General features: G+C 42.9%; 1 protein-coding gene across 6 annotated transcripts in view; it reads left to right on the top strand.

The window, feature by feature from the left end:
* The first annotated feature begins 254 nt into the window (after positions 1-254).
* MYOCD (myocardin) overlaps positions 255-27,974 on the top strand; it is a 184,382-nt gene continuing 156,662 nt past the window's right edge. For 3 of the 6 annotated variants that reach the window (XM_086930586.1, XM_086930583.1, XM_086930582.1), the window contains exon 1: positions 350-558. In XM_086930586.1, the coding sequence (XP_086786712.1) occupies positions 498-558 (61 nt within the window). In that variant the 5' untranslated portion in view covers positions 350-497. Of the gene's footprint in view, positions 559-27,974 lie in introns of all 6 variants that reach the window. The other 3 variants (XM_086930585.1, XM_086930587.1, XM_086930584.1) reach the window with 3 other exon arrangements.

Below are 27,974 nucleotides of genomic sequence, written 5' to 3'. Positions count from 1 at the left end.
TTGGGAAATAGTTCGGGAAGCATTACATCATGGCAGGGGCAAGGGGAGCTCTCAACCTGGAAAGGGTTAAGTCCCGGGTAGTGTGTTGATGCAGTGGGAGACAGCAGCCCGAGGACCGGCTTGGGGGCGGTGGTTGTCAAAGGGCTCGGATATCACAGCCCTGTCTGCGGGGATGGTCCCTGCTAGACTATGACGTCAGTCCCAGCCCAGCGGTGATGCTGCTGATAGTAAGGGATGCGAGGGGGGAGGGTCCCGCCGGCTGGACGTTCATTAGCTCAGCTCAGGAGAGGGCCAGCAGATGCTTCCGAGTGCTACATGGGACCAAACCTGTGCCGGGCTGAGATCCGCAGCTGTGAAGGCGCCCAGGGGCATCGGCACAGGACTCTGGATGTGCCCCTTTCCCCGCTCTGTGGCATCTCTCCCTCTCCGAAGCTGTTGATGGTTTGAGTGAGGGGTGTGTTTTTTTCACCCTGTTGCTGGAATCTCTCTCTCTGAAAATGACCATGACTCTTCTGGGCTCTGAACACTCTCTGCTGATCAGGAACAAGTTCAGATCAGGTAGGGCTCGTACCCAGGAGCGGAGCTGATTTTTAAACAACCCCTTACCCATTAACAGCGTGGGCTCCCCGCCTGTAAGTAGGCAAAATAACTTTTTGTCGAATAATCACTGTTCGTGTGAACTTGACTGATGATTGCAGTTTTCTTGTTGCATGCTAACCAGTCCCATTAAAAACGACAACTCCCACATCCCCCTGTTCTCTCCATCAGCTGAGGTCTGCATGGGAACTCCTGCTTGCCTGGCCGCATCCTTGCGGTTTCAGCCACTGCGTGTGAGATGCGCTTCCACACAGATGTGGAAGCCAGATGTTCCAGGGGGCAGACATCGGAAATATGGTCTGTGTGATTCCAGCCTGTTCCCACTTCTTGAGTTTGCAACGACAACAACTTAGGCACGATTATACAAATTAAAGTGGTGCGCCCCGTCATTTCCCACTCATCAGCGAAAGGGATATGTCTCCGGATGGCTCCCATCTCTAGCCGCCTCACATCCGGAGCCTGTGAAGGCGCGCGTTGCGGAGACCCGATGGGTGCACAGATAACACAGTTCTATTTTATTTGCATTCTGGCATTTGTAGTTGTACTTTCCAGGTGGTAAATGCTAGAGTAAAAGTGTCAGAATGCAAAAGAAAGAGAGGGCAATGATGAGCTCCTGACAGAGTCTTAATGTATGAATAGAAAGGTGGATGTGTGCGCTGTGATGTAAATGTCTATTTTCACTATGGTGATTCGAGCGTGCATTTATACAGCTTCAAAGCGCTCTCACTTTGGTCAGAACCGGGAAGTGATGCACAGAGAGAAGCTATTTTGCGTTCAATATTACCCAATGTAATATAAGTGTAGTGTTGCTGTAGTGTGCTACTGTTAGATCAGTGAAGTAGTGTGTCACTGTAATTTTCGAGTAGTGCAAGGGCAGCTGTAATAATAATGTAGTGCTACTGTAACATTAGTGTATTGTGCTACTGTTAGATCAGTGTAGTAGTGTGTTACTGTGATATTCGAGTAGTGCATGTGCGGCTGTAATATTAGTGTAGTGTTACTGTACCGTTAGTGTAGTGTAGTGTGCTACTGTTAGATTGGTGTATTAGTGTGTACTGTGATATTGGAATAGTGCAAGTGCTGCTGTAATATTAGTGTAGTGTGTGTTACTGTAATAGTATGTTACTGTAATATTAGTGCAGTGTGCTACTGTTAGAGCAGTGTAGTACTGTGATACTCGAGTAGTGCAAGCACTGCTTTAATATTAGTCTAATGTGCTACAGTTAGATCAGTGTAGTAGTGTGTACTGTGATATTCGAGTAGTGCAAGTGTGCTATTAGTGTGGTGTAAGTGTTACTGTAATAGTATGTTACAGTAAGATTTGTGTAGTGTGCTACTGTTAGATCAGTGAAGTAGTGTGTCACTGTGATTATCGAGTAGTGCAAGTGCAGCTGTAATAATAATGTAGTGCTACTGTAACATTAGTGTAGTGTGCTACAATTAGATCAGTGTAGTAGTGTGTACTGTGATATTTGAGTAGTGCAAGTATGCTATTAGTGTGGTGTAAGTGTTACTGTAATAGTACGTTACAGTAATATCAGTGTAGTGTAGTGTGCTACTGTTAGATCAGTGAAGTATTGTGTCACTGTGATTTTCGAGTAGTGCAAGTGCAGCTGTAATAATAATGTAGTGCTACTGTAACATTAGTGTAGTGTGCTACAGTTAGATCAGTGTAGTAGTGTGTACTGTGATATTCGAGTAGTGCAAGTGTGCTATTAGTGTGGTGTAAGTGTTACTGTAATAGTATGTTACAGTAAGATTTGTGTAGTGTGCTACTGTTAGATCCGTGAAGTAGTGTGTCACTGTGATTTTCGAGTAGTGCAAGTGCAGCTGTAATAATAATGTAGTGCTACTGTAACATTAGTGTAGTGTGCTACAATTAGATCAGTGTAGTAGTGTGTACTGTGATATTTGAGTAGTGCAAGTATGCTATTAGTGTGATGTAAGTGTTACTGTAATAGTATGTTACAGTAATATCAGTGTTGTGTAGTGTGCTACTGTTAGATCAGTGAAGTATTGTGTCACTGTGATTTTCGAGTAGTGCAAGTGCAGCTGTAATAATAATGTAGTGCTACTGTAACATTAGTGTAGTGTGCTACAATTAGATCAGTGTAGTAGTGTGTACTGTGATATTTGAGTAGTGCAAGTATGCTATTAGTGTGGTGTAAGTGTTACTGTAATAGTATGTTACAGTAATATCAGTGTAGTGTAGTGTGCTACTGTTAGATCAGTGAAGTATTGTGTCACTGTGATTTTCGAGTAGTGCAAGTGCAGTTGTAATAATAATGTAGTGCTACTGTAACATTAGTGTAGTGTGCTACTGTTAGATCAGTGTGGTAGTGTATTACTGTGATATTCGAGTAGTGCAAGCACTGCTTTATTATTAGTGTAATGTGCTACAGTTAGATCAGTGTAGTAGTGTGTACTGTGATATTCGAGTAATGCAAGTGTGCTATTAGTGTGGTGTAAGTGTTACTGTAATAGTATGTTACAATAATATTAGTGTAGTGTGCTACTGTTAGATCAGTGAAGTAGTGTGTCACTGTGATACTCGAGTAGTGCAAGTGCAGCTGTAATATTAGTGTAGTGTGCTACAGTTAGATCAGTGTAGTAGTGTGTACTGTGATATTCGAGTAGTGCAAGTGCTGCTGTAATATTCGAGAGGTGTAAGTGTTACTGTGATAATATGGTACTGTAATACTAGTGTAGCTGGTATCAGAGCCCAGGATACATAGATCTCGACTCCAGTCAGCGCACAGTAAGTGCATACTGGCCTTTAAACGTTTTCAGATGATACACTTTGGAGACATTTTCTCAGTTTTACAACAGATATCTCCCGCAGTCAGGCCCGGGGGCTCTTTTTCGTACTGCAGTGTGGTACTTGATGTTTGTAGTTTATGATGAGGTCCTGGGTATTAAGGGAGAGCAAGAACATCTTAAAATGCCAGAAAGAAGAAGAGACCATATCACGCAAATGCAGTGCAGAATTCGTTCTGAGCAGTTTTGCGCTGTAGCTGGGTATTTTTGGGGACAGAATTGGATGACAGGCTACTGCTAAACATTTGCACCAGCTGACGAGAGAGGAATCGACATTCGGTCCTGGTCGGTTATTGCAAACTTCCGTTCACCTCAGATGTAAAGTAGTCAGGCACTGGTATACAATTAACCACCACAGCACAAAACTGGCATCCACTGGTGCCTTTTACTCGATCAGATGCAGGACCGCATGCAATGCTCTCCCCTAACATGGGTAACTTTAGTTTCGTGTTTACTAAATGTCCGTACTCTCTGATTTTGGATTCAGGGCCAACCCACCAGAGGGGTTTGAAGTCTAGCATTTCCAGTGTACAGTTGGAAAAGCGAGTGTTTGTCAATGCTGACAAGTGAGAAAAAGCAAATTCGAGACTGTCCGCAAAACATGAACTCCTCAAAGTAAGAGTGGGAGCTTTTTTTGTTATAATAAACAACAGTTATATTTTATAACTGTTATTTACCGCCTTTGTCGAAGAATAACTCACTTTAGTCAAAAGGCAAACCCAAGAGCCTAATACTCTGCTGCAAGCCACTATTCCCCCCTCCCCCCCCCCCCCACACCCCTTGTATGTAAGCCAATATCAAAGTAGGATAGGGTGGTACATTCTCGATTTCAAACAGGCAACATGATATGATTCTGCTAAAACACCCAAACAGCGCCGTGAGGCCGAGCCGTTAGCACTCCCTCCGTTCTAGCTCCATAGCTTCTTAGGCTAGTTCTACAAATTGACGTGGCCCCCACACTACCTCCCAACACTCCCATCCTATACACAACCGGGGACTCGACTGTCTGTGATTTGCGTCATACCTATATGCCAGCCACGCCAAGTTACTCCATCGTTTTACGTGGTTGGTGGGTGCTTTGTAGGGGCCGGCGCCATTGGAGTAGTCGTAATTAGTGCAACAGGTGCATGGAACCGGGGCCCCGTGACGCAAGGGGCTCGCTTCATTCAAACAATGGCTTTTACACGAGCGCACGGGGGCCTTTCCCTAGGTGTGATGGCCCGTGGCCCCCAGGCTACGCCACTGGCGCGTGCGTTCAATCTTCCCCTCAGCATTTCTGAGTGCAGTCGCCTCGCGCGAGCAACAGAGCAACACTGCCACTCTCTGACGAGCGCCTCGGCTCGCGCGCTGCCCTCCAACCAGCGTGTTATTGTTCTGAACTCAGCCCCGCTATTTTCCCCTTCCAAAGCTTTCATCGCGCGGTTCATTTTAGGATCCCAAAACATATTTTTCAAGTGATTCTGCGGCGAGAGTAAACTTTATGGGCAGAGGGTCCATAAATCAGCCTGCCTCTCCAGGACTTCCAGGCCAGCAGATTTATGGCACGCACTTCCCTCCGCTCCAATTCCCACCAGTTAAGCAGCATTCCTCGCAAGTTGGGCGCTGAAATACTTGAAATATAGTTCACTCATATATATGTTTGCGGCCTCTGGGCCCTGCCCCTCAGCCGAGCCCCTCTCCGTTTCACACGTTGACGCTGCGCCGTTCTGACACTGATGGATCCCATGTGATCCGGCTCAAGGTTTCGGGGAGGGCAGAGGGCGCATCTCCACGTCTCCTGCAATTAGGGAGGGGCGTCTGAGGTGCCACGACTGTCTGGCTCGCGCCGAGCAGCGTTCACACCCCCCCTGGGGAAGAGGTGAGTAAAAAAGCGCAGGTGACTTCCTCCAGCGATGCATGGCTATTTACCCACACCTGGCAGACGGCATTCTCAGATCGTACTGAAGAGTCCAAGTAAACGCTCTGATACGATTATCACGTTAATGCAGTTTTTTTCAGGTGTTATTTTTATGTGCATTGTGGTACTTATAGTACTGTATAATAACTAGGAAGATGAAAAGTACACATACCACCGTGTAAAGAAACTACCAGGACTGGAGAAACTACTAACTCCAGACATGGAACATCCGTCGTGATGTCAGTACATGGTTTGTGATACAGTAATGGAATAAAACGCTACGACTACTGTAAAAAGCAAGATTGTGAAGTATGTGCCTTTGTAGCACTCTCTTACCAAAAGGTGGGTGTATGATTGTGTAATGAGTAACCAGGGCACGTACAGCACGCAACCTCACCTCTTTTGGAAAAAGAGGCCCCTTGAACAGGATTATCAGACAGGTCTCTAGACCTGTGAGGTGTTTTGTGTATGTTTATTCACGATTGACTTACGGTCAATAACCCAACACAGGAAATGCATCCTAACACCATGCAGTCACTAGTACTTTTCGTGGTAATTGTTATTTACTATTCGTATTATTATTATTATTGTTGGTATGTTTGTGGTACTTTCACATACGGTGTCCCGTGAGGCCTGTTCCCATGTCACTGCATGAAAGACAGCCCGCAGCTATCATGTCACGTTGTTGACTGAGCACGCCCCCAACGGAGGAGGAAAAATCATGCCACAATGATAGCTTCCCCTCCAGGTATAACAAAAAACTTCTCCAGTAAAAATACCTTCCACGCTATTTCTCCTTACCTGGAACCAAACTGAAAAAAACGGAACATTGTTAAATAACAGACCTGGTTGAGATTTATAATAAAACACTAATCTGGCCATTTAAACATATTGAGTGCCTAACTCAGAGAGTTTCAGTGTATCCAGCTTAGAAATATTTACATTCAATGAATTCAAATAACTGTAGTTTACATAACTAATAGTTCTCTTAAAAATCTAGATTGGCTCCGGTGCTCATGGGCAAATATTTTAAACCCGTTTTTTAGTGGTAACCAGCAGGCGCTTTCATTACACGACCAAAGTCAATTGTCAATTTTCAGTGCAAACTAACATAATTCTACCATCTGCAGAAAAGACTCGAATTTACATGCTATTGTGTTTTTTCATTATTGCTGAGACTACTATATTGCGAACTGAAGCCCTTTTAAAAACAAGAATGTAGCATACAGCACCAGAAACTTCAAAAGTGCTTATGTGCATTGTACTTTTTTCTATCAATAAATACCCTTCATTTTAATCTGTAGGTAAGTCGATGTGTCCAAAGCTGCCTTTAGTTGCTGCTGCATCTGCTGTGTTTTGTCAGTGTAGATCACTTGTGTTGAACGAAGACCCCAAAGTCGTGTGTTTTTTAACAAAGTGAATCATAAATTCAAAGAGAATATTTATATTTTTTTTCAGTTTATGAAAGAGCCATCTATAATTCACCTATCTACATATACACACATAGTACCCAATCTATAAAAACGTTTATGGATGAAGGAAAATGTACTACAGGAGTACATACTCCACATGTAAATGTGGGTGTACTTGTAAAGCGCACTGCGACTCCATGGAGTATCCTGGCGCTGAAGACCGCTGGGGAACCCGTCCTGGTTTTCCCTGTGAGATGGTCCCTTTCTGGGTATCTCCAAGGGGAAACCAGGCATCCCCGGCGTCTGTGGGGGGCCATTGTAGAGATGAGGCCAGCTTAATACCCAGAGTTGCCAAGTGTGTTCCCTGGTTAGAGTAGGCACCGAGGCGAGAATTATCGAGTCCGTTTTGACCCTGGTCCATGACCCTGCCGCGTCGGGAATTGAACCCTGGTCCCGGCCCGTTCTCTGCTTACAGGTCTGCCGCCTCTAACAAGTAGCCACACTAGTCCACTTGCCACTTTCAAGTCTGCTTCACATGCCTTTGTGAAGCAGACTTGAAACATCCAACATCCTATTACTAAACGTGTGAATAGGGTATTCTATTTGTGCTAGTTCTAAATGAATATTACCTGTCTACTCCAAGTTTACTCCCATTTTAGATGTTCTGTGGATAATTCACAAAGGTTTGTTGGAATATGTAAAAGAGAACTACAGGAGTACTACTTTGCATACTCCAAATATCTATGTGTATAGGCCAATATATGTATAAGGCAAGTTTGACTGGAGCGGGATTTGTGGACTTCATAACCTGTGATCGGGAAGGAATCTATGCCGCTCATCAGTGTGAGTTGTATGTATTCTTAAATTCCAAAGTATAACTGCAGTCAAACGTGTTTTTGCGAATCCAGGGAAAAGGCTGGTTAAATGGGTAGTAGCAAACATAAAGAAAAGGTAACATTGGGAGCTCAAGTTTATCTCAATTTAACCTGCTTTTGTTCTTTAAGATTAAATTCTATAGAAGAAGTAACACTTTTGTATTTGAAATTATGAAAGGGAAGGTGAATTGAAAGAACCCAATTACCTGAAAAACCGAAAAGTAAATATGAGTGGCGCTTTAAGAGGATTCTCTGCGATATCAGCACTGTGATATATACGTGATGCATACAATATTGATATTTTTTCAAGGTGTGCATCAAAATATCAGACACTTGAAACAGTGAAGCATGGAAGACCAACAGTGAAAGGCTTACTCAGAAAATATTTTTTTAGTGAGTAATTAGGACACCGGTGTTTTCCTTTAAAACACGTTGCCCTTGACTAAGAGTTTGGAATTGGTGAGTGGGTGGTGTGACTAATCTGGTGAGTGCATGATTAGAAGGGTGGATAATGGGTAGTTGAGTAAGTGAGCAAAGAATGTGACTGAGAAAGGGGCTAAGAAAAGTAATGCTACACATTGAACAAAACAATGAAAAACATCAAATAAATTCAATAAGGCCTTACAATTTTTAATCTGAGAATAGACGTCATTCTAGAACTCTAAACTTTAGTGGATTATGGCATAACCCACAGAATTGGCTGTTTAAATTCTACATATTCAACTTGATCTAGTTGTAGAGAAAGCAGGATTGCATGGTTAACTCATGATAGGACAAGCTATTCATCCAATCCAAACAAGACCCCAAAGCATTTTCCTAGCAGAGTGCCAAAGAAATGTTGTGTATGAAGCAGTTTCTGTTGAATATCTGATGACGGCCGGTATGACAATCTCTGAAAGGGGACACAGAAGTGTTGTTAGTGTTACTAGTTGACAGTTGTTTAATCCGAAGCACTTGGGAGTTAAAGTGGTTTGTCTGTTGTCAGCTCCACAAAAGTAGACGGCTACAGCAAGAAAATTCTGGTTTCAGAACATACAATTGACTTCTTTTCTAACTATTTTACAACTAGACCAGGTATTCTCAAGTTTTTTTCCTCAGGACCCTCCTTTCTTTTAATATATTTGTATATATATACATACAGTGTTGATACCCCTACTCCCTTCATTTTTAACAATACTAAGTTTTTTTTTTATTAATTAATATTGATTGGGCTTCTTTCCCTGAGTGACCATAGATAGTCTTTGTGCTGAACCCCCTAGGGTCCTACCCCTGGCTTTGAGAATCCATCTAGTCGAGCTTACCACAGCCTATACAGTCAAGGGTTCAATAATTCTTTCCAAAGGTATCCTTACCAATTAAATGCCATTTATATACCAAATCCCGATAAAAAAGTAGCTATTAATTTCTGGATAGATTAAAAACCCTCCAATAGATCTATTATGGTTGCATAAAACAGGGGCCACCCTGTTACCCAGAACCTGGGACCAATTAAATATTATAACAGCTACAGTGGTTGAATTAATTATTTCATACAAGACAGCTGACCACTATAATTATACATAAATGAAACAAATTAATTTAGAAACAGAAAACAGGAAAGAAAATACTGAGAAGATACCCATTACAATTATTCAAAAAGCGTTTATTACAAATATTTATTAAAAAAATACAAAATTCCAACATACAATACACAAATGGTGCTCTTAAAGTAACACAAAACAAACAACTAAAAAATACAATTTACAGTGTACACAAACAATGGCAAAAAGAAAGGTTAAACAAAACAGGTCCAACAGATAACAGGAAAAACATGCATTGTATGCTCCCTCTTTTATTTTTGCCAAAGTAAGACGTTGATGACCTTTTGACCTTATTAATTCATTAGGTCACCATCAGGACAAGGGACAAAAGTTGGGAACAACCAGCAAGATGTATAATTTGAATCAACAGTATACCAGATGAGGGTTCCAACAGTGCCAATGGTACAAAGCACTGATCCCAAACAATCAAAGTGTAACCATATGCAAGGCAGGGTGCCGTGCACAGTTGTTGAATCATTATGGCAGCTGGAATTTACCAGAAGTCTGGTAAATTCTTGACTGTTAAACATTTCATGAGTTCAGCAAATTGGAATATAATAATGTGCATGCTGTGCTTAAAAATGAAATTTCAAGCACAAAGTCTAGATCTTCCCGTTCAGTTGGTCCCTGCATGGACACCATCAACCACACAACCAATCTACAACCCACCATGTTCCTTTGGGGTTACATCACTTAATAGGAACATGTACAATGGAAGCTACGGCACAAATAAGTATATGTTTATGCATAGCTGTTTTCCTTGATTCTTTTGAATTACCATTTTTAAGCTACATATAAAGAGTACTTAAGTGCAATTGTCTTTGACACCTTACTGTAGCTGGCACCATAACGACTCTAGGAGACATTTAAATAGGTCAGTAAACCCAAATGATAGACTCGCTCCCTAGGACAGCCATTTTCAATAAATCCATTTGTGTGGCACATACTACAACTGCACTTAGCAGACCAGACGAGTGATAAGTGTTGTCTTTCTTCACCTTAATGGTCCGCTGTAGTTTTGTTTCCCAACTATATGCACCAAGTCTCAGGTCACAAGTCTATTGCTGGACTTTGTGACATTGTCCAGACATTGTGAACTAACTAACTAGGTGTAGCTGCTATCTTTCTTCCTTTTCTTTTCCCATTTGACAATACAGCTTGAAAGTAGTTTTTGTCAAACTCCACTCCCTTGCAAGCATGCTTGCTTTCTACAGTAGTTGGAGTACAGATTGGGACCTGTTGTATGCCAGTGCACATCACTTACCACTGTATGAGTTGGATGGGTGGATGAGGGCATAAATGGATGCCCTCGTGGATAGATTGTCGAGTGGTGGAGTGTATGACTATTGTTCTCCCCTATGTTATCCTCGGCATCATTTTCATCCATAGAGTTTCAGATTAAAGTCAGCACCACTCTCCACTAGCAGGACATCTCACTAGTTTGAGAAAATTAACCTACATGTAACTGTTAAGGTGCAACGACCATTTCAACTGCTCATTGTAGCGCCTCATTCTATAGTGCTTCTTCGGAGTGCTCCAACCCTGATCTCAGCACCAGGCTGAAGCCAAAGAGACAAATGAGCCCTCTTCTGTGCTCTGGTCGCCCACTTTGTCTCAGCTGTAAAACAAGCTGACTTGCCGGACTCTACCTCTTCCTCGACTGAGGCAACAAAAGTGAGTCTGTGCTAGAAGAAACCTACTCACCTGAAGTGAATGTTGTTACACACCTCAGGCTCTGCGTACTAGTGTTTTATGTGTGATTTAAGAACCACCAGAAATGTAAAATGCATGAACTATGTGAATGGTGCCAAAATAATTTAAAACTAGAAATTGTTTTAGACTGCTATGTTCATAGCAGTTTTCAGACCCATGTGTTAGTCATGATCAAAACAGCCCCAAAGCTGTGTTATGTTAAAAGCAGGATCATGAAATTGAGCCGTGTCCAGGCTAATAATGCTCTTGTCACAGAAAACCTGCCATTAAAGTCTCCGACCATTGTTCCCAGTGAAACAAACATGCCACATAACCATCTGCTGACCATACATACATGCACCCCAAAGTTCCAGCACAGACCCCGAGTTCATCCAAAGTTGTCATTGTCTTGCTTCAGTATTGACTCGTTATACGGAGTTTCTGTTGGGGTCACATGAGTGAGGTCTCCAGATAATCCCCATTCTCAGCACCAGAAAGCCTTCAGCCAAGTGGTAAAATGCCAGAGTGACAGAATGGCCTGTCCAGGCCTGGCATTATCTCAACACTCCCCTTGACAGAAAGGGTAACATGAACTTTAATACTTCTCTGTGGTCAATCTTAAAGGAATGTTTGCGCATTTCCTGGAATTTCTTCGAATGCAGATTATAATTAAACTAAAGTTTACACCTGATATTATTCACACCCAAACTTGCTGTAGACCATATATATGCCAATGTTAATATCCGTTTGCCTGCTGGATGTCCTGCTGGCTATGTGGGCCAGTGCGAGACCCTCCTGAGACTGGAGGATGGCTTTCAGAGCCCGGTGGCTTCCTCTACGGCACATGCGCAGATGAGGCTCATAGACTGCACATGATGCACTCTGGGGTGCAGATCACACTGCGCAGTATACCGTGGGCAGGAGGGTAATCCCACGGGATGTACACGAGCACTGCGGGGCTGGCCTTTGTCGCACCATTGGAAACGTCCTGCTCCAGTCTGATCTTAAGATTCTTTGGGGCCTCGGGCATCAAATATGTTGGGGACCACTGTTACAAAAACGTTGCATTTTATTCCGTATTTTCTGTTAATTCAAGTCAGTATGATGCTAAGCAATATCGAATTGCACCTAACTTTCACACAAAACTGCAGAAATGTGTCTCGCCGGTTGGCCACAAATCCTTACATTGACACTGGGTAGAGAGAGGCCCGGAGTCAGAGGCAGGAAGGGAGAAGGAGAGAGGTTCTGACAGAATTCAATAAAGTGAGAGAACCTGACAAAAGTGACTTTGCCGAGGGGCCCATTAGGAGATGGAGGCCCGAGGCAATTGCTCACGTTCAAACGTCCATGTCCTGCTCAGGGGTATGGCAAACATTATTGAAGGAGGTACAGTGGCACTAGTATCTATGGGTTTGGGGGATCTGCACCCTGACTATGGCTGTCTTGTAATATCCAATTGGAAGCTAGGAGGGTCCTTTTCCTTGCTTGCAATAGGATCCAAGCCACCTTGTTATGCCACATGTTGCTGCCTGAGCTGCCAGCAGGACAGATGTGCATCATGGGCATTCCATGCCCTTTGGTTAAAGCCCCAGACTGCCAGCAGAGAAGAGGGCCTTGGTGGAGCTCTGCTCTGTCTAAGGAGATATTCTCAAAGAGGTAGGGGGTGAAATCTGGGCAGCTCCACAAATGGACTCCTGAAATCATTCTGTTTTCACAGTGGCAGGTGCACTGATGGTGCACATGCACTACTGAATGCAAAGCTGGCTTAGTACTTTAGCATAATGCAAGGTTTTTAGCCCACACAACTGCCCCCTGCAGCACACCAAGTCACCCCTGCAGTGCACAGCGTGGTGAAATCGCCTTGGTGAGGAACTTAGGGGCATATTACCAAGCAATAGCGATAATTATCGCTATTGCTTGGTTAGATTAGAGACATAAATTTACAGCTGAGCTGCGGCGATTTTTATCGCAAATAAACCTTGGTATTACCAAGGTTTATCGCAAATGCGTTAAAAATCGGCCGCAATACATGAATATCGCTGAAAAGTCAGCGATATTCATGCATTACCGAGCTAATGCTCTTAGCCATGTTATCCACCTCCCATTGGATAACATGGCTAAGAACTGCTCAGGGCAGATGTTAGCTTTTGGAGATATTCGCGCTTAGCGCGAATATCTCCAAAAGTTGGTAATAGGAGATAGCGATGTTAGCGACTGTTTCCAGTCTCTAACATCTTGGCACGCCCACTTTGCATGTCATTAGTGATAAATATCACTGACATGCAAAGTGGGGCCCAAGATGGTCGCTATCTCCTACTAGCTGTCACTAACTGGTGTTAGCGACAGCTAGGTAATAGGGAGATAATTTTATCTCCGCTTTCTTGGCTTTTAAAGCCAAAAAAGCTGAGATAAACCCCCTTGATAATATGCCCCTTAGCCCTTTTGGGCTTCACTTTCTGCTCCAGTAGCCAGTGTGGTGGAGCAGGAACTGCAGTTGTCACAAGACTTTGCTGTGGAAATCGGAACTGGACAGTTGGAAGTGGGTGGAGGGACGTTTTGAGTTTCCTAGTAATAGAGATGTACACTCTGGAGATAAGTGTAGGCGCTAGCCATGCTGTGTTGCTTTATAGACAGAGGTGTTGTGAATACTGGACTTGCTAAAGTGTTTGACATAAGTGGCATTGTGGAAACTGCCCTGGCCAATGTGCTTTAGATATTCATTCTCTGTGAAATCTGCTTTAGATACTGATTCATTGTGAAAAACTGCTTTAGATACCCATTCACTGTGAAACCTGCCCTGGTCAATGTGCTTTAGATATTCGTTTTCTGTGAAATCTGCTTTAGATACTCATTCACTGTGAAAACTGCCCTGGTCAATGTGCTTTTGATACTCATTCACTGTGAAAACTGCCCTGGTCAATGTGCTTTAGATATTGATTCTCTGTGAAATCTGCTTTAGATACTCATTCACTGTGAAAACTGCCCTGGCCAATGTGCTTTCAATACTCATTTCCTGTGGAAACTGCCTAGTCCGATGTGCTTTAGATACTCATTCACTGCGAAAACTGCCCTGGACAATGTGCTTTAGATATTCATTCTCTGTAAATCTGCTTTAGATACTCATTCACTGTGAAAACTGCCCTGGCCAATGTGCTTTCGATACTCATTCACTGTGAAAACTCCCCTCGTCAATGTGCTTTAGATACTCATTCACTGTGAAAACTGCCCTGGTCAATGTGCTTTACATATTCATTCTATGTGAAATCTGCTTTAGATACTCATTCACTGTGAAAACTACCCTGGCCAATGTGCTTTCGATACTCATTCACTGTGAAAACTCCCCTGGTCAATGTGCTTTAGATACTCATTCACTGTGAAAACTGCCCTGACCAATGTGCTTTAGATATTCATTCTCTGTAAAAACTGCTTTAGATACTCATTCACTGTGAAAACTGCCCTGGCAAATGTGCTTTCGATACTCATTCACTGTGAAAACTGCCCTGATCAATGTGCTTTAGAAACTCATTCACTGTGAAAACTGCCCTGACCAATGGGCTTTCGATACTAATTCACTGTGAAAACTGCCCTGGCCAATGTGCTTTCGATACTCATTCACTGTGAAAACTGCACTGGCCAATGGGCATTAGATACTCCTTCATTGTGAGAACTGTCCTGGTCAATTTGCTTAGAAACTCTTTCATTGTGAAAACTGTACTGGCCACGATGCTTGTTGCTAAATATGGCTATGATGATCAACATGATGGGGCAAGGTAGAAGTTGGTAATGGCATTGTGCTTTAAATACTTCAGTATGGAAACGGCCCAGTTATGCTGTTTTACATAATGAATCAATGTCCCTACTGACTATTTTTTAGAAGCTGACGCATTGTAGAAGAGTCTTGGTTATGATGCTTTGCAAACGTAGGCAAGTGATTCATTGTATTTTTATTTGGCTCATTTAAAAGTACAATTAATCAATTGCCCACATAAGATGGAAAGAAGAAAGGAAAATATTATATTGTTGAAGTAAGCATATAAAAGTGGGATAGATTAAATCCCTAAAATACACGTGAATCTAAATGTGGAAAATGGCCTGCTTAAGGTAGTTTACATACGTAATGTGGCAACTGGATATTGTTACAATGCTTTAACTACTTGGGAGATTTAGACATGGCTTGGCTGTGGAGCATTGCATGCTACAAAACTATGGATACCAGCGTATCTTTAGACTAATAGATAATTAATAATTCTGAGGCCTCCCGTGCAGGATCATTAGTCTACCCCTAAGAAGTAACCTGCAGCATTCTGAGAAATCCCTGTAGCCTGACTAGCACAATAACCAGGTCTGGTCTAATTGAACGTTAGCGAATACGCTTGTCAGTGCTTAATTTGAAGAGGGGGTTGCAGGTTGGGCTCACAAGCATTATTTCTCTTATCAGAATTTGACCCAGATCAAGAGATAGAAAACACAAGGGTAAAAGAGGAAGGGAAAACAACATGAAAAAAACGTGTAAACGGAGAAAGCACGGAAGAAAAAACCCTTGCACGAGTGAGATAAATTGTCAGGGAATGTCTGGTGGTGGATTAAAGAGGCTCAAAATGGAATTGAGACTAAGTAGTCTTGGCACTGGGCACACCGATATTTAGTAGCCTCAGCCCCATGGTTCTGAGCAAAACTTTGGGACCTGTCACTTATTATTTTACAAAATAAGGTCCGAGTTCCTCGGCAAGCATGCACATTAAACAGAAATCTGCCTTATTTGAACAACACCCCTCCCTGGGTAGAAGAAGTACGTGTCTGCTCTGCTTCAAATATTTTGTCTTAGGTGCACACTTTTTGAATGGCATATGATTTGCTAGGATGGAGAAATATTGCTTCTGTGTTCCATGGCAGATGCCACAGTTCTGCAGTATTCCATTTGTACCCCTTCAGAATTGTTGTAAATATTTTTGCAAAATTGTGCTGTCAAATGTATAATTTGGCCCGTATTTTCCGAATGTTTCTTTAGATGTTCAGCATATTTTGGGGGTTGCTCAAATCATTTTCTAAGCTATCCTTGACTTATCAGTGTAGCCATGACATATCGGTACTCATGCATGCTTAGCGTGTCCATGAAATATTTCCCGGACCCATTTCTCTTACTTGCTTTTTGTCAACAGAATGTTTCTCATCCAATTTGTTACCCAATAGATTATTAGATGCATTTATTTCGACATATATTATGAAATATTTGCGAATAAAATGTGGTTCATTTACGTACTTACTTGTGCAACACCAACAACTTATCAAGACAGAGGCCATGTGCAGAAAATCCAACGCTTAATATCAGAAATATAAAATGTTCATACTTCAAAATAAAAAATTTTTTTACCAGCACTTTTAGTGTATAAACACGGTGACAAGTGGAAAAGAGAATACTGCATTTGACTGGATGGGTCACCAGATGTTTTATACACACATACACATATACGTATGTGCGCACACACACAGACTTATACTGTTGCAAAATTTTTTTAAAAAATGCTGCTCATAAACAATGAGGTGTTTCGGTTCATTCCTTCATCAGATTGTCCAATTCGATCCATCACCACCATTTTAAAGTGCACACTGCAAATAATCCATCTACACTAACAAAGAACCATCATTATGTTAGAGAATGTCCGCACGGTCTTATAATGTATCTCAATGCATAGAACAGTAAGTGTATCAGAAAGAGAGCCAATGTTGTTAAATAAATGGCCTACCTGTATGCATAGCATATATATATTCGCTCCAAAGATCAATGGTTAAAGTAAAGTTATGATTAAGACTTGAACTATAGTAAAAACTAACGTTTAAAAAACAAAACAAATGCGCTTGTGAGTTGTGATTCTCCTAATAACAATTTAAATGACATCATTGTTGGCATCACTGATAAGGTCTCAAATGACGTCATTGATGAGATCACTAATGACATTTTGCAATTATTATGACACCATTCTATAGGGTTTGTGGACTTGAGGTAATTAACTAACCTACACCTGTGGATCATTTTCTATTCAACTTATTGGGATTGCCCAATTAATTACTTCATTACAACCACAATTTTAAGTCAAGAAGTTGACAGGTATACATTTGAAATTGTAAATACACCTTTTGTCAGGCTCAATGGACCCTCCTTTGTTTAATGAAATACACTACCAAAGTCCTGAGATGGACATAATGGTGTAAAACCTAAGAGACATGCTTACAACACCAATATGAGATAAACCAGTTCTAAGAGGAGCACCCTACCATCTACATTATCCAATATCTTGCAATTTCTCAAAATCTTTAGTAACGTTCTAGAAATAAACATGCACAGCTTATAGAATTTGTCTATGCCACTGTATTATAACCATTTAACATTGGTATGTGCCTGGATATGCACTGGTGGTTAAGATGTCAACAACAGCTTTCTCATAGATTTGTTAGAACAAACATTGGCTTTAAATCACAAGCTACTTTCAAACATCTATCTGCAACCCACATTAGGTATGCTCAGCCTTTACCTTGTTTAACATAGAGTGTTTTGTCCACCCCAATCTTAGAGATGTGTAAATGATGCACCACCTAACTGTTAAAATGCAAAATTACACTTGTCTCCATGGCTTACACTATCTCCATGCTTTTGACCCACATGTGTACATGTGTACACTCTGTAACTCTGTGCTATATACGACTATAGCAGTGTTTCCCAAATTATGGGGCATGGCCCAAAAATGTGTTGCAAGCTGGTTTTTGGTGGGTCATGAAAGTCAGAGCAATAAATAGAGAGGCCTTTAAATTCTGTGTTTAACTTGTCACATTCGGCTGTGATTCAAAAACAAAGGTCACATTTCAGGCTGTTTTATTCTTTTAACATGGTGACTGGTGTTTACCTTTCGTTCTCTGACTGCAAAGTGAGAGGAGTTTTTAAAGTGAATTATGTGTTAATGTAGGGTCATTGTTTTGTGCAAAAAACAACAAAATGTAATTACCTGTAAATGAACTGTATGCATCCAGCAGTTAGGGTATCAAAAATGAACCACCTTTTAGTAATTCTAAAGTGTATTGGAAAAAGATTTGGATCAAAACAAATCAAGACACTTACTGGTGAGGCACAAACAATAAATATTCACAGAAACCTGCTCCACACATCATTTGTGTTCTATATAGTTTTATCTATAAAACTGTATGTCTGTGCTTATTTACTGTCCATTTCAATGGAAAATGTGGTGTCTGCAAATGACAATGTGCTATCACAATACTCTAGTTATGTTCAAAAAGCACTCTGCGTCATTTCCATTAAAGGTAGGTGGGTTTAAAAGTTTGTTGCTCTAAAAAGTGGGTCACGGTTCTATAAAGTGTGTGTGAACCACTAGACTATAGTGTTATCATGATGTCATGTAAGAAGTCTTGAGTGATGTAATATGTGAAATCATAAGCAGTGCAAGGCAAGGGTACACATTGTAGTTAGTTCAGTTAACTATAAATGGTGAATTTCATAGTTTTTCTTGGTTTTTACCCTGCTCAACACTTAATTATAGCATGACTTTACCCTTTGTTTTTGAGTGGCAAATATATATTTTGTACACCGGTAGGCCATTTATTTAACAATGTCTGCTCCCTTTCTGATGTACGCCTCATATTTGTCATTAGAACTTTGTCGTAAAGTGGCAGTTGATTACTAGGGAGTTTAATGACTGGCAGGTGGTGGTGTTAAAAGTATATATTTCAGTCAGCATATCAGAATGTTTTACTGAAATTCATAATGAAGATACCTGAGAAAACTCATAGAAGATGTGATCTCATTTTATCTCATTTTAGTTTTCTAAAGCAATAACCATAATCTCTTTGACCAAGAAAACCTTAATTTTTCATTTATCGCAGTATCCTCTCTAGGAAATGCTTTCAGTTTTAAAGTTTTGATTTCATCAATATAGCATTCAGGTGTGCCACAGTTTGGCCATAAATTCAGAATATTAACACTCTAGATGTTTTTAGAACTTTGTGGTAGTTGATTACTAGGGAGTTAACTGACAGGCTGCTGGTGATGTTGAAAGTACATGTTTCAGTCAGCTTGTCAGAATGTTTTACTGAAATTGATAAGAAAGATATTTGAAAACTCATGGAAAATGTTACCTCATTTTAGTGTTCTAGAGCACTAACCATAATTTCAATGACAGAAAGAACCCCTTCATTTTTTATTTTCCAGAAGTATGCTCTGTAGGAAATGGTTTCAGTTTTACAGCTTGGATTTCATCAAAAACTAGCTCTCTAGTTGCTTATTAGAACTTTGCAGTAAAGCTGTGTTGATTACTGGGGTTTTAACTGACAGGTTGCTGGTGGTGTTGAAAGTACACGTTTCAGTCTGCATGTCAGAATGTTATACTAAAAATGGATGAGGAAGATGTTCGAGTACGCATTGAAAATGTGCCCTTATTTTAGATTTCTCAAGCACTAACCATAATTCATTTGAGAATAACAAGTGCCTCGTGTTATGTTGTTCATTTGTAAAAGAACTGCTTTAAGTGTTTCAGCTATAACTCCAGTAGCGACCCATGGAGGGAGTGCTATGGGGCGGGGTGGGGAAGGGGTAGGGTGGTGGGTAGTAAACTCCGGCTCACGGCCGATCAGAGTAATGTAAACAAATAAATAGGTAAAACGAATTTCATTTTGCGCGCTGAAACGCCATATGAGTTTCAGCACCCCCAATGAAATTCGTTTTATTTATTTATTTGTTTACATTACTCCGGACGTCCGTGAGCCGGAGTTTACTACCCCCACCCCGCGGCACTCCCTCCACAAGCCGCTACTGTATGACTCTATCAGGATAGCTTCAAGTGTGCAACACTTTTGTCATAAAGTCAGAATTTTTGGCCTATAGTTGTTCATTAGAACACTGTGGGAAACTGCCCTTGACTACTAGGACGTTTATGGACAGACTTATGCTGGTGTTAAAAGTACATGTTTCAGTCTGCATGTCAGAATGTTTTACTGTGTGGATGAAAAAGATATTTTAAAATTAATAGAACATATGTAATTTTAGCTTTCTAGAGTACTAACCATAATTTCAATGACAAAACAATCCCCTTATTTTCTTAATTTCCAAAGGAAATGCTTTACTTTTTACAACATTGATTCCTTACTAGATTACTTCATGTGTGCTGCAGTTTTGTCATAAATACAGAATGTTAGGGGCCTAATTCACAAAGATCAACTTACACTTTTGTGCAAGATTTCAATTGTTTACTATTCATGAAGGGATTCATGAGTAGTATCTTTACGTGTGCGAAGTCTCCGCACATAAAAAAGAGAGGTCAGTCCTATTTTTTATGTGTAGGCCTACCGCACTTGTAAAGATACTACCCATAAATCCCTTTGTGAAAAGCAAAGAATCACAAACTTACACACATAAGATAGTTTACCTTTGTGAATGAGATCCTAAGTGTTCATTAGAACACTGTGGGGAGCTACTGTAGAACACTTGGGAATCAGACTGCTGCTGTTGGAAGTACACGTTTTACTCAGGATATCACATTTTATCCTCGCATGGAAAATAGTGTGAACTTATAGAAAACGTGCTCTCATTATAGCTTCTGAAGCACCTTCCATTACCTCTATGAGCAAATCGTGAGAGAAACCAGTTTTTCCTCACACATGGTTCATGAAATCTCAGCAGGGGATCAGTTTATAACACTCTGTAATTTATACAATTAGTATGATACAGCTAACAAATGGTTTATATTGTGACTAAAATCTGTTTTCACCTTTTATATGTGCTTCTTTGTGTAACTCTCAAAACAAGATTTCACTACATTCATTTAAACACAGACCATATACATGTTCTGGCCAGCCAGTCAAGGGTGCTTTAGTCCCCTTGGCACTTCCCACAAGCCCTTTTGGGGTCAGGTTGTGCTTACCCTGCCACATTATACTGCCTGTTAAATATTTTCTTGGTTTATTTTCAGTACACTGGGACCATATCCATGAGTCAAGGGCTTTCAAAACATATTGTTCAGGTTGTGGCCAGAAATTCGGACTCACTAGTATCCTTCAAAATGGGCAATCAGAATATATCTGGACCCCAACAGTAAAGATGTACCAAACGTTTTTATAACTACTTCATGCCCTACGAGAAAGTCTTTAAACACTAATTTCTTGAAAACAACTGCACATATTTACACTAAATCACAAAAAAACGTACATTTTCAGTAAAGTTCTAACTTTTTGTCATATTTGGTGTTATTCCGCTTAGCTTTTTTTCTGTAGGTGCAACAGAATTGTTCTATGGAAAATTTATATTTTTGGACCACCTTTTTACCTGTCCCCGCTTGACTGATGGGTGTGAAATGTTTCAGGAAAAAATTGAATTGAATTAACTTTTTTTGGGACCGTTTTGTGAATATTTTTAAAATGCTCCAAAATTATTAGCGAAACAAAAAAAACTTCTTCCTATAGAAACTTTGACATAATTATAACTACACAGTGGCAACCATGCATATATATCATTAACCTTTCTGAATTATCATTCAGCAAAGTCTCCTCAAATGGCAGACATTTTACATGGCCACATTTTATTGCAGAAAGTTATCCATTTCAAAGATTGCATTACTTTTTTGATGACCTGAAATAATTACAGGGTCATATTGCTTGGCTATTGAAAAATCACTTAGTGGTGTGGCTAGTAGACAAGATTAATTTTATGTTAAATTTAATTCCAGAAGCATGAAAAGACATTGTCCCTTTATTATCTGCTGGTCTTCCAGAAAACCCTGTATTTATATTGTTTTTTATTGCATTTTGTGAATAATCTCTCTTTCTTCACTTTACCCAACAAATAGCACGTAATCCAAACACCAGAAAATGTCACACCAGCTCTAAATACAATGCAGTGCACAGAGGCAGTGAAAGCATCAAGGGGACCTAAATGCAGAAACACCGGATTTCTTGAGACAACATTTATCAAAGTATAGTTTATTTTAAAGCTAGAAGCAAGGCCAATGGAAGCTGCCCTGGCGAATCAGTCAATATCAACGCAGGCGTTTTGTCTGGCTGCACCATCAAAGACCTTTCTTTATTTCTGTTATTCATCCATGAGGCTTTATCCACAGCTTAACATGCGATGGTTTAATCTCTGGACTTAAGACAAATAATGAGCCTAAAAATGAGTCAAAAGTGCTCCTAAAACATTTTACTTATTGGCAAATGATTTAGCAAATTCCAAAACCAGCAGGTATAGGAAGGTGATCAGTCAATTATTTGGTATAATTAATAAACGGATTCTTAAAAGGCTGGTACTCCAGAACCGTGTGGTAGGGCCTTTATGGGAAACTCTTGTGAATAATATTTAAGGGACCTTCTAGTGGTTGGTACCACAATATGTTTTACAATCCAACCAGATGTCATAAACCATAAGGACATTCCCGCCTTTCGATGTGAGATTCGATAAGAGGGCACATTTGAATTTTTACTGAATAGTGCCTATAAATAGCAGCAAGCTGCACAACCTTGTACCACAATGCTGGTGCAGTGACATCACTAAGCCGGCATGCAGATATGCCCAGTTACCCACAGGTAATTTTCATTACTCTGAGTACTGGTCTCCCCATCCCATTCCTTAGCAGTGAGCATCTAGTCTGCTCTAAAGAAACCTATTACCTAGCTGAGCTTTTGCACTTCCCCCAACATGGCATAACCATCACGTGACAATAAAGGGGGTAGTGCAGTAGAGAAACTTCCTGAGAATACCAAATAAAAGAACCCAGAAAACGAAACAATCACCCCAAAAATTAAATGCAACACAGGGAGGGAGGGAAGGGCTCAGGAATGGGACAGGGAGACCAGGACTTGGAGTAATGAATATTACCGGTGAGTAACCAGGCATTATCCCCACGTCCTGTCTCCCCGTCCCATTCCTTAACAGTGAGCCCATACCCAAGCACACAGTAATTGTAAGAAAAACAGACCAGAAGTGCGAGAAAAACAGGTCCATTTAATCAACAGAAAACAGTACATATCACAAACCATGTACTGCAGACAGGACATGAGCGCCAAAGGCAGCAGAGGCCGCCATCCCCAACAAGGGGAGAGGACAGTGGGCAGAATCATAGGCGGAAACTACAGCACCCTTGACCCGACGAGCCAAGGTGGACAAAGAAGGACGAAAACCCAGTCCAGACAGGCCATAGGTGACAAACAAGGAATCAACCTTACGGAAACTAGAGGTCCATTCCAAGTAGATGCGGAGAGCCCTCAGCACATCCAACGAATGGAGGACCACCTCTTTAGGAGAGGCAGGATCCGGAAAAAAAACCCAGGAGAACAATATCCTCCTGACAGTGGAAAGATGACAACACCTTATGCAGAAAAAACTGACTGGGACGGAGAATGACCTTGTCAGCGCAAAGGCGCAAAAAGGGGGGAGAAGCCATCAAAGCCCCAATCTCACCAACCCACCGCTCAGAAGTAACGGCCACCAGGAAAAGAACCTTAGCAAAAGGAACTTAAGGTCCACTGAGCCCAAGGACTCGAAAGGGGGGCCCGTCAAGGCCTGGAGAACCAAGGGAAGATCCCAGGCAGGCACAAGAGAGTGAGAAACAGGACGCTGAATCAAAAAACTCTGCAGAAGGCGAGCCACCAACGGAGAGACAGAGGAGTCAGAGGAACCCCGAAAAGTAAGAATGGCCGCCCACTGCGCACGCAGGGCAGAAACAGCGAGCCCCAAGACGAAACCATCCCGTAAGAAGTCCAACACCCTCACAGCCTCACAGGAGGCCGAAGTGAGACCCTTCCCAAGACCCCAGGAGGAGAAATTCTTCCAATGACGGGCATAGGACTTCAAGGTGGAAGGGTGTCGCGACAACTGGAGGCACCGGGCAACCTCCTGCCGGAGGCGGCGCAGGTAGGCAATCCCGAGAAGATGAGTCCATAGAGGGGAGGGACACAGGGGAAACCTTCAATGGGGCCATACAGACAAGGTCAGCAGCAGGTGAAACCAAGACTGACGAGACCACTCCGGCACAACCAGGAGAACCTGCACCCGGTCCAACTGAATCTTCCGGAGGACCCGCGGAATAAAAAAAGCGAGGGAAGGCAAATAGGAGCCCCAGTGACCACGGAACTGAGAAAGCATCGGTCACCGATGCCAACCGGGAGGGAACGAGGCTGCAAAACCGAGGAAGAAGAGCAGAATCCTCCGAGACAAAAAGATCCAGCCAAGGACGTCCGAACCTGAGGACAATCTGACCGAACAGATCCGGGGACAGACACAGAGACACAAAGGAGGGGAACACCCTGCTCAAAGAGTCCGCAGGCCCATTCTCCTTCCCCAGACGATAGACCGCCGTCAGAGACAAGAGATTCTGCTCGGCCCAAAGCCCGATCTTCCTGGAGAGGAGAAACAGAGACCGACAAATTCCCCCCTTCGATTGACATAAAGCCCGAACCACCTGGTTGTCGGTTGGCACCGAGACCGCTTGACCCCGAAGAAGAGGAGGGAACCACCAAAGAGCCAACCAAACCGCCATCAACTCCTTCCAGTTCGAGGACTGGAGGGACTCGAAACTGAACCACGACCCTGAACCTTGGAGGCACCCATTACAGCACCCCAACGCACAGCACTGGCATCCATGGACAACACAACCCGGGAAAGAGAATGAGGGGACAACCACCATTGGAGATCCACCCGAATCCCCAGAGAGACCGGTATCAGAGCCTCGTAGTCCAGGGAGGCAGGATCCCAGTGCGACAGGACATGATGCAAGAGGGGATACAAATGCAGCCTGGCCCAAGGAAGGCGATGCAAAGTGGATGCCATCTCCCCTTGACTCCTCAACCACAGACGGGCGGACACCTGGGACCCGGACAGAAGCCAAGAAAGGTTAAGAAACAATGTCAACTGGTGCTCCTGGGAGAGGAACACCATTCCTAGATCCATGCGGAATAGAGCCCCCAGGAACTTTAGGGACTGGGAGGGTACCAGGGAGGACTTTCGGTGGTTGATGAGGAACCCAAAGGAACCCAGGAGACGACACACCTGGTCCACATCTGGCAGAGCCTGAGAAAGAGAAGGAGAAACAATCAACCAGTCATCGAGATAGGGAAAAACCTGCAGCTCTCTGGAATGAAGAATACCCACCAGATGGGCCAAGAGTTTTGTGAAAACCCTGGGCGCCGATGAAAGGCAAAAGGAGATCACCCAGAACATATAGTGACGGGAACCCACAGCAAACTGGAGATATATCTGATCAGCCGGATGGATCAGGACGTGCAGATACGCATCCATCAGATCCAGGGATGCCAGGAAGCCCCCCGGAAGCACCAGAGGCAGGATGGAATGCCAGTCACCATCTTGAACGGACGATGGAGAACGAAGCGATTGACCCACTTCAGATCCAAAACAGGATGCAGATCCAAAGTATTTTTCTTTGAGACCAGAAAGAGGATCGAATAACAACCCTCGCCTCTCTCCAGAGGCGGAACGTCCACCATAGCCTTCTTCTCCAACAGAAGTCGCACACCCGCCAACAACGCCTATCTTCGCAGAGGAAGATGGGGCAGGGGAGTCACAAGGAAGACGGGAGGCGGAGGAGAGGAAAATTCTATCCAACAACCCTCCGACACAGTCTGATCCGCCCAGGCATCTGGAACCAACAACCACTGGGGCAGGAAAGACTGAAGGCGACCACCAACTGGCAAAGGCAGATAGTTATTGGGAAGAGGAAGAAGCGGTGGCAGCAACACTATCTCAGGCTTTGGCACCTCCAGGGGCCCCCCAGCCACGACCCCTGCCACGAAAGGGCTGCAAAGCTCCCCGAGCAGGAGGGGCAAAAGCGCAACAGTAGCCAAACCCATGGCCCAAAGACGGAAGGCGGACAGGAGCCACAAGCTTGCGGTTCTCCGCCGATTGCTTGACCATCTCCTCCAGCTGAGGGCCGAACAATTTGGAACCCCCAAAGGGCAACCAAAGGAGGACCGACTTCTGGGAAGACTCAGCTTTCCAGGAACGCATCCAGATATGACGCCGTGCAGCAATCAAAGCACCAGAAGCAGCCGCAGCGGCACTCAAATTGTCAAAGGAAAGATCCGACAAGTATCGCACCTGCAACTCCGTCATGGACAAAAGAGGGGAGGCATCCTCACCCTCTTTCAACAGAACGGACAGGGACTGAAAATCCTTGAGGAGGGACTGGACCATGTATTTGAATAGGCAGTACCACGGACAGAAAAACTGGAAGCAGCGTAGGAACGCTTCACCGCCCCTTCAACATGCTTATCCATAGTGTCTGCAGGAAGGGCGTCATCTGGGAGGACCAAACCCTGAGAGAACAGACCAGCCATCAAATTGTCTACCTTCACAGCTTGCGGAAACTCAGCAGCAAAACCCTTCAGAGGGTAACGCCTAGACAAAAAGCGATGGAAGGCGTATTTGTCCACTTCCTTCCACTCGTGATACAGCACCTTGCGCACAGCACCATGCAACGGGAATGAGTCAGGAGCCGGCTGGTGATACTGCGTAAAGAAGTCATCCTCCAGAACATCCGCCACAGGAGGAGTGAACCCCAAATTGTCCCGCACATGGGCAAATAAGCCAGAGAGCTCAGCACCCTGAACAAATCGCCCCTGGACACCCTCATTCTCTTCAGGAGCCATCTCATCATCAGGAACAGCCTGTGGATCCACAGAACCACGAGGCACCTTGGAAGGAGGCCCAGCAGCGTCCCTGGCCTGGAAGGCAGCAGCCACCGCCTCATTAATCAACAGGCGCAGGGCATCAAGAGGAGCAGCAGAGGAAGAGGCACCCGAGTCCATGATTGCAACAGCAACGTACCAAAACATGCACTCAAATAGGACAAGTGCTTGAAAAAAAGGACCCCATCTTAAAGCAATGAAGTCCCGAGGACCCGAGCTTCCGCGGGACCAGGAAAAGGGGGTCAGCTTTAAAACAACAGCCGGCAGCCGAATTTCGCCCCAGGATCCATCCCGTAGAAGCGGTAACACAAAGGAATAAATGCGCCGCCAAAAACACCTTAGTAACCCCCGCCCACTAAAGCAGGGCTCACCGGGACCGGCAAACAGGAGAACGGCTGCTGAGGCAGGCCGCAACCCAACAGGAGAGAGCACCCAGTAAAAGTGGCCTCTAATGCGAACCACGTAGAAACTGGAACATCAGGCAGCATTGGAGCATGAAGACAAAGGTGGCCGCTAAAGCAGGCCGCCGCAACACAAACAAAAAGAAAAGGGAACACTTACTACAAGTAGATCCATAGCACAGCTAGGCATCAAGGACTGCAACGCAGAAAAAAAAGAACAGGAAGTTTCTCTACTGCACTTCCCCCTTTATTGTCACGTGATGGTGACGCCATGTTGGGGGAAGTGCAAAAGCTCAGCTAGGTAATATGTTTCTGTAGAGCATACTAGCTGCTCATGGTTAAGGAATGGGACGGGGAGACAGGACGAGGAGGTAATGCGCAGTACCTGTTTGTTGTTGTGTGCTAGGATATCCATTGTCACTACCCCTCAAAGGACATCCCTCGACATCATGGGCGGGCGGCAAGGGTGCAATCCTTCATGTGGTCCAGCTCTTTATAGTAAACGCTATATGTCAGGGACTTGATGTTACATGGTAAAATCCCACAGTAAGACACTTGACAGGTCGTCATATAAAATGTTGTTTAGTTTTCTGCTTTCTGTCAAATATTCTTTCCATGGCCATATAACATCAGAAGATGAACTATATGCTATATGTTAACACGTGATCTCTAAATGGGTTGCAGCTATTACCATGGGATAAATCATGACAGTATTCTAATAGTTAATACAGATTTTTGATGTCTACATTTCATAAGCTCGACAGTAAAACAAGAGTTTACCTCAATTTGTGTTTACTCTTCTTTCATTTGCTGGGATTACATGTCATCTAAATTTGAATGAACCACTGGCTCAGTTAACCTAACAGCTCTCCTAAATAACTTTACCTTCTTGTTTCAATCACCCTACAAATACCATTCATTTTACCTCTATCTTCTCAATTCTATATTTATCACCACCGTAGAACATTCATTGCAAAACCTCCTTCCTGCCAATTTTTTCAGCGGGTCAA

This window comes from Lissotriton vulgaris, chromosome 7 (assembly GCF_964263255.1).
Source record: "Lissotriton vulgaris chromosome 7, aLisVul1.2, whole genome shotgun sequence".
NCBI lineage: Eukaryota > Metazoa > Chordata > Amphibia > Caudata > Salamandridae > Lissotriton > Lissotriton vulgaris.
This window is presented reverse-complemented; position numbering and strand designations above follow the sequence as displayed.